This window comes from Gadus macrocephalus, chromosome 16 (assembly GCF_031168955.1).
Source record: "Gadus macrocephalus chromosome 16, ASM3116895v1".
Taxonomy (NCBI): Eukaryota; Metazoa; Chordata; class Actinopteri; order Gadiformes; family Gadidae; genus Gadus; species Gadus macrocephalus.
This window is the reverse complement of record NC_082397.1, coordinates 25,368,504-25,380,451: the sequence shown is the minus strand read 5'-3', so window position 1 is coordinate 25,380,451 and position 11,948 is coordinate 25,368,504. Positions and strand designations below refer to the sequence as shown.

The following is an 11,948-nucleotide window of genomic DNA, read 5'->3' as shown; positions in this document are numbered from 1 at the left end:
AGGGAGAGGAGAGCTGGTTGTCTAGTACTACAGAAGACTCTGTTACCTAAAATATCTGGGTGAAGGAGAGTAATGCGTGGAATGAACATAGGGACATTTCCTAGGTACTCTACCTTCATAGATAATGTACAAACCTTTTTCTGTGGTTTCATGTTCAGCAGAGATGGACACACACAAAAAATAGTTTTCAATGAAGTACACTCCCAAAAGATGTACGGACAGACGCATGTGAAGAATGCAGATGAAGGTACTTTTTACTAACGCATGGCAAGGTTGTGATAAATACTTCTCTTCATTCCCTCCCCAGACACATGTCACTGTGGCAAAAAAATAACCACTTATTACAAAATAGAAGAGGTACAGATACACAAACAAGGCGTGCAGGAGGTGCTCATTACATTTGCTGTCACCTCAATCCTTTTCAATTAGAAATCACAGTTATCAAAGGCCACCTAATGTCACAACGATATCAACGCTGGAGGAATTGTTCACCGTCCCGTTCCGATCACATCTCCGATGTGAAACTATGATGTTTGATGTGGAGGTGGGCAACTTCCTGCTGCCAGTGGAGCCCGCAGGAATTAGGACGTTACAGAATAACAACAGATATATATTGATATTGGATTCTTAAAATACAAAAATAGATGATTTCAAAAAAATGTTAATCTATAAATATATGTGATCAAATGACATGTATAACATACACACATAACACATAGTCACGTTTACCCAGGAAGTCGGGAGGGGGGGGGTTGGTTACTGTAGCCATGGACACAAATCTAGAACACGCCTACCGCCCCTGGCCACATGGGCCAGCCTGTGTTTTACTGAGATGATGAACCATGACTGAGACACAAACACAGAGGAGGAGCCACTGAGCCAACAGAGCATGCTGTATGAGGAGGTGTTGGGGTTGGTGGGGTAGTTGGGGGGTTGGTGGTGGTGGGGGGGGGGGGGTCACCACACGGAGCACTTCTCCGCAGGGTGCATGGGGGATCCTTTGGGACAGTGGAACACGCGGGAGAACTCGTCGAACTGGGACACGCTGCCGATCACTCTGAGAGAGAGAGAGAGAGGGGGAAGAGGTCAATGGTTAGGGGTTCAAGGTCGTCCAGTGGCCGATTCTGAGTATGATGGGCTCTGGTCAGCTCTGATCCCTCCTACGACCTAAACAACATGTTCTATCTTTTACTCTGTGACTGAAATTTGACCAGCGGCAAACATCCATTCAACAGAATTTAACAGAAGTTAACTGATTTCCACACACTAAACGACCAAAATAGTTCAATGATTACACATAACCTATAGGATGTGTGGTCTCTCTCTTTATTATTATTTGAACTAGTGTTTTCGCCCATGCATTGCACACGCTCAACCTGTAGTTGTAATTAACAGGGGTAATTTTTCAATGGAAAGTGTAGTATACCATGCATGCAAATTAATTATTAAATAGTTTTTACTGTTATTCAGGGCTGATAAGTGCATTGACATTTTAAAGTGAAGTCCTGTGCTGGACTCTATAGACATAATTCAACATACTGTGTTATTTACATGCTTTTGTTCTGTGTTATAGGGACGCTGTCTCTTTAAGATCACGTGACTTGTTTGTTAATATGCCAGTCAGAGCGATGTTAGAATTTATTATCACGATGTTAGAATTTTCTACAGTCAATTCCTACAGTCTATAGACAGAACGTCTTACCTGGGAGAGTTTGTTGACGGCGGGGCCGTTAAAACATACAGAACATGGGAGGGGGGGGGATATCAATATCGCAAGACATTGCGGGATGCTCAAGGAGGGGAGTAATAATTAAAAAATAGAAAATGCATTTCCTGCATAAAATGTGTTGAGTGCTGTAGTACAAAGTGAGGTTGAAAATATTTTTTAATAAAGCCACATAGATTAAGACATAAAGAAACGTTAAATGCCTTAAATCAAGTGAATGGATTTGAACAAAAGTTAAGTAGACGGGTACGTCTAAATGGAGTAAACAATGTGAACATGCACACCATTTAAGAAAATGTAAATGGTTGGAAACAAATAAAGTGACAGCTGAATGAAATGCGCAAAGCATTGCTGAAAATGCAGAAATGTAAAATGAATTGAACTGAAGAATCTGAAAGGTCAAATGTATTTCCCTGCACTGCTTGTGTGTGTGCGTGCGTGCGTGTCTTTAAGAGAATAGCGAGTCGATGCGTGATTAAAAGTAGCCCAATAGAGTGCGAAAAACAGCCCAATCTGGCAACACTGCCTGAACGTCCTCCAAAAGAAGCCCAATCTGGCAACACTGCTGAACGTCCTCACGTGCTAGCGTCAACGTAAATCAATGAGACCAACTGAAAACGAAGCCGGTGTGAGTACCAGATGTGTTCGGCTGCCAGATCGGCTCGGGGTCCTGCACTTTTATTTTATTTGCTCATACAAAACAGAATAAGTAAGACAATACATTGATACAACTGAGGAACAGCTAAATGTAAATCCATAAAAAACGGCATGTTTAGTTCCCATGGTGAATTGAGGATGAATTCATGAATGTGTTCATATTAGATATTCATCCTATTCCTTGAAAATTGTTTTTTTTTCATGATTTTCCAGATGTTCAATGAATTGTATCCTAGCCTATACAACTAATAACAATAAAAAAATGTAAAATTTTCCTTGTTTCCACTAGGGGTATCTTTGCTCTATAATTTAAAAAACCTCTGTAAAATAGCAAAAATGTCAAGGTAGGCCTATAAGAATGTATATAATGTCACATTCAGCTGTATGTGTGTATGTGAATTGCAGTGTATGTGTTTGGATACACACACGGGCACACACACTGACATAAGAGCGGAAAAGCGCTGACACACCGGCTACTGAGTGACACGCATGCACATTTAATGACATTGTTTACAGGAAGTGCGTCATTATTGCGCATCGAGGACCCCCGAGCCGATCTGGCAGCCGAACACATCTGGTACTCACACCGGTATGAAACTAAAACTGTGATTCTGAATAAAGTTTAAATGATAACGTAATTCCGTTTGGATTTTTTTGAAGATACAAGGATGTAGATTTGTTAAATGGTTTGAACGAAGGTAAACGGTTGAAAAATTATTGAGTTACGATGTCTTAAGAAGTAGGTGTGTTAGAATGGGCAGACGTCTTCAATGAAAACAGCTGAAAACTAAGCCGGTATGAAACTAAAACTGTGATTTTGAATAAAGTTTAAATGCTATCGAAATTCCGTTTACATATTATTGAAGATCCATGTATGTAGAATTGTTAAATGGTTTGAACGAAGATAAACGGTTGAAAATTGATTTAGTTACGTTAATGGGAGGACGGCACTGCCGTCCTCCCATTGACTCCCATGTTAAAAAAATAAATATTTAAAAGTAGAATATCTTAAAGTATTAAATATTTAAAAATTCTGAAAAGAAGCACGTGATTCCAAGCTATTCTGAACATTTTAAAATTTGAATGGAGTCTCTAGGTGAAAATTTGAGGAAGGAGATAGGTCCCAACGTTTGTATAGAATAATAAAGAAAGAAAGAAAGAAAGAAAGAAAGAAAGAAAGAAAGAAAGAAAGAAAGAAAGAAAGAAAGAAAGAAAGAAAGAAAGAAAGAAAGAAAGAAAGAAAGAAAGAAAGAAAGAAAGAAAACTCATCTAATAAATAAAGTTTAGCAAAAAAGTGTCTATAGCCAACGTCTCAGCTGCAAGTGTGTCACCAGTGTGTCTGTGAGTGTGTGTGTGGGTGCGTGCATGTGTGCATGTGTGTGCGGTGTGTGTATGTGGTGTGTGTTTGTGTGCGTGTGTGCGGTGCGGTGTGTGTGTGCGTGTAATTTCAGGTTTATTTGTCTTCTATGTTTTTTTTTTGCACATTTTGCTTCACTAAGGCCCAAAGCTTTACAGTGAGCCAAATACTAACAGTATTAACAAAGACTACTGAACATAGAACATTTTCATGCTTTTGAATCGAAAAAATATATGATGTGACTAGGAATGTCTGACTTTATGAATAATTGTTTCAAACATGCACTATAACCTTTGATGGCAAGATATTGCTTCTTTATCTTATTGCTTAATGTTCATTGCAAACAGGACATATCAAACAGGTCAATGAAAAACACAGCACAAAGTGGTCTTTGGGGATTTATCGTTGGCTCTTACCCTCCTGTTTTATCGCAAAAGTTATGTTATGCAGCTTTATTAGTGCTTTTGTTTACATATTTGTTAATAATAGTGTTTGTTTGAGAAGTTTTAAAAGTTTAACATTTTAATGATCAAAATTAAATATATATTTTGTGTCTTGAACCCTGTGTCTGATTTTTTGGTCCATGTTTGTGCTGTAGACTGAGTAGGCGGCGATGAGGCAGTACTGGTTTGGTCTGTAGACCCAGTGGCCAGTGACGGGGTGGTACTGGTTTGGTCTGTAGACCCAGTGGGCGGTGATGAGGTGGTACTGGTTCAGTCTGTAGACCCAGTGGGCAGTGACGAGTTGGTACTGGTTCGGTCTGTAGACCCAGTGGGCGGTGATGAGGCGGTACTAGTTTGATCTGTAGACCCAATGGGCGGTGATGAGGTGGTACTGGTTTGGTCTCTAGACCCAGTGGGCGGTGATGAGGCAGTACTGGTTTGCCCTGTAGACCCAGTGGGCATTGATGAGGCGGTACTGATTTGGTCTGTAGACCCAGTTGGCGTGATGAGGCTGTACTTGTTTGGTCTGTAGATCCAGTGGGCAATGATGAGGCCGTACTGATTTGGTCTGAAGACTGAGTTGGCAGTAATGAGGTGGTACTGGTTTGGTCTGTAGACCCAGTGGGTGCTGATGAGGTGGTACTGGTTTGGTCTCTAGACCCAGTAGGCTGTGATGAGGTGGTACTGTGACGTGTGGTGGCTACCCGAAAAAAAGTTGTTGGCCCCAAATAGTTTGATATCGTTGTAATACCTTGGCCCCTGTTATTATTCCATCTGTTTACATCTATAATTTATGTGCTCTGTAATCTTTTGTATTTATTAAGTCAATTTAAGTCAAGTAATAAGATGTGTACCTGTAGTGCTCGGGGGCGTGTTTGTCGGTCAGAAGCTGCAGGTAGATGGACTGGGACCTTCGCTTCATGCACCAATTCTGACCACATATAAACATTGATTATGTAACACACACACACACACACACACACACACACACACACACACACACACACACACACACACACACACACACACACACACACACACACACACACACACACACACACACACACACACACACACACACACACACACACACACTCTCTCAGAGCCTCAGGTACCTGAGTTGTACTCCAAGGCCCTAATGTAAGTGAGTTGTAATCTAAGGGCCTCAGGTAAATGAGTTGTACTCTTATGGCTCGTTTCCAACGAGCGGTGCCTTACAGTGTGGTGCGGTAAAGTGCGGCACGGTTTGCGTCTCCACCGCCAAAAGTTGGGTATGGTCCGGCATTAAGTGCCCTGAGCCGCGCTGAGCCGTACCTATTTTTCGGTACTTCTCTCTTGGGGTACCAAGCAGTCTGAAAGGGTGCCGAAAAGGTAGAGCTACACAAGCCATCCGTTGTTTGGTTAACAGAATGGTCACTTCCGTGCAACAGGGGGATAATGACAAACAAACACAGTACCCGCAAGGTATTTCTGGACAACGGCGAAAGCTTTGTTTATTGAAGAGAATGTCGTGCAAAAGTTTGTCGTCCTTCTTGGACGTCCTACATTGTTGCTCTTTGTTTAATGTGTCACGTTCTGCTTTTTCATTGAATTTATTAGCAGGATACACTGCGTTGCTCTGCTATGATGTCACAATGCTTACATAGCTGCTGCGACTATCGCCATCCAGCTTAAACCCCGCCCTTCCTTTAGGGTACTGTCGGGCTGGAAACACAAGCCATGACTGAGCTTTCCCCTTCTGAGCCGCACCGTACCTAACCGTACCTAACCGTACCACACTGTCCCGCACTACTCGGTGGAAACGCGGCATTTGGGCCTCAGGTAAGTGAGTGTTGTGGTGCTGTGGTGCTGTGGTGTTGACGGCTGGAGGTACCTGGGCGAAGGCGATGAACAGGAGCTGCTCATGGGTGTACTTGAGCCCAGGGAGGGGTCTCTCTGGGCCATGCTCCCTCACCCACTTCTGATAGGCCTGGTGATTGAGACATTAAGGTGGGCACAGCAGATGGTGTGATGAACAGCGATAGTGATAGAGCGACTGGATGAATATTATTTCCGGATGGTATCAATGATCACTTCCAAAAGGTGATGGCCCGGTTGTGTTCCCACAACACATGCAGGTGGTATGACTCACGTAATAGGAAAGCTTTAGGCCTCCCATGTCTGCAATGTTCTCCCCCAGTGTCAAACGACCATTCACCTAAGAAGAGAGATGAAAAGGTCTGAGCCTCCAACACATGGACCAAATGAACACAAGGGACTCCTTTTCTCAGGTGAAGCTTCGATTAGTCAAGAGGAACCTGGCTCTTCCGTTTTCTGGCAACAACAAACAAAAAAAACAAAGTGACTGAACTGGAAAGTACACTGACTTTATTTTTAAGTCAAGTTTGCAAGAGATTAACAAACAAAAACTAACTGAGTTGTAGGAATTTGTCTTATAAAGCACAAATAAATTTAATTAAACCTGTTTCACACAAACTACATGAACAAACAAAAAATGTGTGTGTTAGTGATTCCGACATGCTCACCCTCTGGCTGTAGGCATTGAATGTGTATGTGTGCGTGTGATTGTATGAGTGTGTGAGTAAGTGAGTGTGTTTGTGTGTGTGTATTAGTGTTTCCGACATGCGCACCCTCTGGTTGTAGACAGTGAAATTATCGTAGAGCTTCACAATACACTCAGCTTTCTTCTGGAATTTTCTGTAGGAGTCCTGCGTCCACCACTGCTTGAGGTTGCCGTGGCGATCGTATTGGCCCCCTGGGGACATGAACCATTGCATGACTGAGGGGGTCAAAGGCTGGGGTATGGTTAGGGCCCTTCATGGCACACGGACTCCTGCCTGCCATGTTGCTCCTCACCAAACAATGCCTGCTTCTTATGCTATTGGTCTTCAGTCCATCTCAGTTTTCATCCTTCCCTCCAAAATAAGCAGCTGAAATACACTAATACTAGTGGGTGGATGACTGTAAGGTACAAGGTAAAATGTGCGGTGGAATGGTACATCTAATGCTTTAAATTAAGGTCTCTTTTTCACATACAATGAATTAAAGATTGATAGTTGGACAGAGCAACACATTTAACTTTGGTATCATTAACATCCTGGCAATACTTGTAAGAAATGCCAGTGACTCTAATGCCCTCATAATAGACTGAACCAGAACTACAGCAACAGGCAGGATGTAATACATCCTCTGTGGTTGCAGATCTCTGACTTAAGGCCTGAAGCATTCTTGCATTACATGGTGGGGAGTAGAGGTCTTACCCCAGTCGTCGTAGCCGTGAGTCAGCTCGTGGCCTATGATGGCGCCAATGCCCCCGTAGTTCAGGGACCTTGAGGAGAGAGGAGAGGTCTTCAGACTGGGGAAATCTCACTCAGAAGAGAGAGGTCTTCAGACTGGGTACACTTCACTCAGAGGTCCTCAGATTGGGGACACTTCACTCAGAGGAGAGAGGAGAGGTCTTCAGACTGGGGAAACTTCACTCAGAGGTCTTCAGATTGGGGACACTTCACTTAGGGGAGAGGTCTTCAGACTGGGGACACTTCACTCAGAGGTCTTAAGACTGGGGACACTTCACTCAGGGGAGAGGTCTTCAGACTGGGGACACTTCACTCAGTTTAGAGGGGGTTATCCATGTGGACAATGAAGATATTGGAGGTAATGGACAGAGCACTGTCCATTACGGCAAGGGCTGAAAATGACTTTGGGACAGCTAGTTGAAAGTCTGGCGCGACCGCCATGCCCTCCAAACTAAACTGATTGAAGCTTAACTGCAGACGGGTGATGGTGAGGCAAGCACAGGTGAGAGAGAGAGTGAGTCATTTAGAGAGAGAGAGAGAGAGAGAGAGAGAGCGAGAGCGAGAGAGAGAGAGAGAAATGAATGCAGTAATATCTTAAGCAGACAGGTAAATGCTTTTTGCCACCTATATGCACCCAACCACGCATGCATTCACGGACGCATGCAAGCACACACACACACACACACACACACACACACACACACACACACACACACACACACACACACACACACACACACACACACACACACACACACACACACACACACACACACACACACAGGTGTAGAATCCCAGGGACTAATAAGGCTCATTAATAATTATCAGTGTGCATGAGCGGGGTTGAAACGAAGTCCTGATCAGAGCTAATGAAGACACAGGAGCGTGGGCTAACATTGAGTCCATGCTCCGCCAGCTCCAATCATCTGCTGGTGGTGATGAGGGCGGCTCACGGACGATGTACAGCTCCTGTGTGGGGGCATGAGCTCAGGAGTTATGGCTAACTGACTGCACAGCAATGGACCTCAGTGTGTGTGTGGCTGCATGTGTGTGTGTGGTGTGGTACTGTTTGTTTTTCCTGTATGTACTTTGTGTGTGTGTGTGTGTGTGTGTGTGTGTGTGTGTGTGTGTGTGTGTGTGTGTGTGTGTGTTCATGTGTGTGTGTTTGTGTTCTGTGGTGTGTGAGTGGTTTGTTCCCTTGTGGGTACTGTGTCTGGTGTGTGAGCCCCCCCCCCCTTGTTCTCATTAGGACAAAGGGGAATACTAAGCAAATAAAAAAGTGCTCTCCAAATTTGTTCTGTAGGGTAGCTGTTGTCAACCTCATCCTCTCCCAATTTCGTTGTATAGGTGACTGTACAATGACAATAAAGTCTATCTTTATCTTTTATCTTTTTATCTCATGCTCCGTCAGCTCTTAAGACGTATGGGAGCCAAACTCCACAAGTCCAGGCTGCCATAGAAAAGTCAGGCCCTCATTGTATTGGCAAGCACAGAGCTACACCCTCTATATGAATAAGATTCACTATTCTACCCACATAGAGCTTCACCCTCTATATGAATTTGATTCACTATACCTACCACACAACACAGAGCTACACCCTCTATATGAATATGATTCACTACACTGACCAGAGCCACACCCTCTATATCAGGGGTAGGCAACCCTAGACACGCGTGCCACCACTGGCAGGTGGCAGCATAATCATTGGCACAAAAAAAAAAAAATTTTTTTTTTTATTTTTTATAAAAAATATTGAAGCACAAAGCGGCAGCTTAATCATTAGTACCGATTTTTTTTGCACTTTATTCTGTTTGGACCATTTCCTCCGAGTGCAAATATGTTTAAATGAGTTACTGAAAGCAGTGTTCTGAAATGGGATCAATTAATAGTTTGTCGTGAGTAATAGACAATATTTAAAATATTGTTGCAAGTGGCCTGTATGCATCGCCTTCTCATGGTTTTGCAAAGCTGTACATGTCTTAAAGATATTGATGTGGATGGTTCCAACATTGTCATATATTTTGTTTTTTACATTTCTCACAGTGCAAATATTTTTCTGAATAAGTTTCTGAAAGTGGTGTTTTAAGATTGGACATATGTAATTATAATTTGTAAGCCCATGTTGCAAATATATATCTATATATTTTTTTTAAATGTTGATGCATGATTGTGGACTATATGGAAATAATACAATTCCAGGGCTTCTGGAAATGTTTTTGGTTGCTGTGTCATAGTTCAGCTTAATATTTAGTATATTGTTGCTTAGGCACACTCATTAACGAGAAAATGTATAACTGGCACTGCATGTTGAAAAGGTTGCTGACCCCTGCTCTAAATGAATGTGATTCACCGTAATAACCACACTGAGATATAGCCTGTATATGAAAATGATTCACTATACTACCCACATAGAGCTATACCCTCTATACGAATACAAATCACTATAATAACCACATAGAGCTATAACCTCTATATGAATATGATTCACTATAATACACACAGAGCTACACCCTCTATATGAATATGATTCACTATAATAAACAGAGCTAAACCCTCTATAGGAATATAATTCATTATTTAAACACAGAGCTACACCCTCTATATGAATATGATTCACTATAATAACCACAGAGCTACACACTCTATATTAATATGAATCACTTTAATAAATACATATAGGGTTAGTACAAAGCATATCTATATCTTTATAAATACGATTATGTTTATATTATGAGGCCAAATGTAATACAGTAGTATTTCAATATACCACTCAATTACAACCTGGTTCGACAGTGGATCAACAAGGAACTATCTGATTTATAAATATATGAACTCATGGGGATTTAATTTGGGAACTTTTCAGTGTTGGAAAAAGGGTGGATTGATGTTTGTTTGTAACTTTCTACTGTAGTTTGAGATTGGCGAAGTCTTGTTATTTTGCAGGTTCAGTTGCCAATGAGGGTTCAAGTCATAAAATACCTCTGAATGTGTAATGTAAGTATACATTTATACAGTGAGTTAATTCACTCCAGCACAATAACACAGATGACACAGCAGCCAGTAACGTGACAGTGAGAGGGGAGCTGTTTGTTTGTGGGAGACGCCTCTCTCCATAACACTTCCATTAAGTTAAGCTTTCAGTTATTGAGCTCTTGGTGGGGAGTTGATTGGATTTAATCAGGTGTACTAACGGGGCTCTGTGTGAGGCAACCTGACAGTGGCTGACGCCTTAATCACTCGGAGGCCCCCATACCCCCCTCCACCCCACCCCACCCCTCAGCCCCCCCCCTCTCCACCCTGCCACACCCCTTAGCCCCCCTCCCCTCCACCCCTCAGCCCCCCCCTCTCAGCCGAGGAGATAGATGCAGGGAGGAAAGATGAAAGGAAGACGAGAGAAGAGATGAAGAGAAAGGAAGAGAGGTGTAGAGAAGACAAGTGAGGACAGGGAAGAGCTTCACTTACTGTGGGAACTCAGGGTCATAGAGAGTCGGCTGGAGGATTCCTGCAGGAAAGACTGAGAGAGAGCGAGAGAGAAGAAAGAGAAAGAGAGAGACCATGTGAAACAATGATAATCAATAACTTCAGGTGGCAGGAGGAAAGAGTCAAGGGAGAAGCATTGAGGGGGACCATTGGTCACTATAGAAAGTGGATTATTAGTGTGTGTTAGGGCGGGCCCAGGTATATCAGTTCAAGCTGTGGATAATCGTCATTTTCATTCAACTGTTTTTTCCTAATACTTCACAGTGCATATCCCTGATAAATGAACCAGGCCAGCCCAGTGCGCCGTCTGCAGAATTGCGTTTCTATCCTTTTTTACTTAATATTCTTAAACGGTTCAATTTGTTAAAAAAAAATTGTTATTATTTCATCCTGCAAATTTCAAAACTACAATATCACATAGGAACAGCTGGTTGGAGATGTGGCTTTGGATCCCTCATCGGCTTCTGATGATCACCAAGCAGAAATAAGGGTTGTAGATAGTGCAGAGTGAGATGAAACACACAGAAGTGCTCACGCTATTGACCAAGGAGAGGAAACACGCTTCCTGGAGGACGGACGTTCCGAAGGAACAAACATCGCTATCTGTTCTATTCATTACAAACCTGTTATTATTCAAGCTTTTTGATATATTTTGTCCTGGTTTAAACATTGAAATAGCGGCTGAATCCATTAATTATTAAAAGCCACCAGCTGCTCATGGCAGCCTTTCTCCTATGTCGAGCACCATTCTCTAACAGCTGGCTTCTCACACCGGACAGTAAAGGATTACAATAAGTTTTAATATTCCAATACAAAGCTCACAAATGTTCATTCAGAGTATTAGGGGCCAGCCGTAGTGTGTGTGCGTCTAAGTCTGTACTTGTAGATGTCTGTCTGTCTGTCTGTCTGTCTGTCTGTCTGTCTGTCTGTCTGTCTGTCTGTCTGTCTGTCTGTCTGTCTGTCTGTCTGTCTGTCTGTCTGTCTGTCT

At 42.6% G+C, this 11,948-nt stretch overlaps 1 protein-coding gene across 1 annotated transcript in view; it reads right to left on the bottom strand.

Moving 5' to 3' along the window:
• Positions 1 to 231: 231 nt before the first annotated feature.
• LOC132473863 (endothelin-converting enzyme-like 1) overlaps positions 232 to 11,948 on the bottom strand; it is a 36,882-nt gene continuing 25,165 nt past the window's right edge. Inside the window, exons 8-14 of the mRNA XM_060074144.1 lie at positions 10,943 to 11,052; positions 7,444 to 7,511; positions 6,814 to 6,938; positions 6,315 to 6,380; positions 6,057 to 6,152; positions 5,038 to 5,114; positions 232 to 1,057 (exon numbers count right to left, since the gene is read on the bottom strand). Of these exons, the coding sequence (XP_059930127.1) occupies positions 958 to 1,057; positions 5,038 to 5,114; positions 6,057 to 6,152; positions 6,315 to 6,380; positions 6,814 to 6,938; positions 7,444 to 7,511; positions 10,943 to 11,052 (642 nt within the window). The 3' untranslated portion in view covers positions 232 to 957. The remainder of the gene's footprint in view (positions 1,058 to 5,037; positions 5,115 to 6,056; positions 6,153 to 6,314; positions 6,381 to 6,813; positions 6,939 to 7,443; positions 7,512 to 10,942; positions 11,053 to 11,948) is intronic.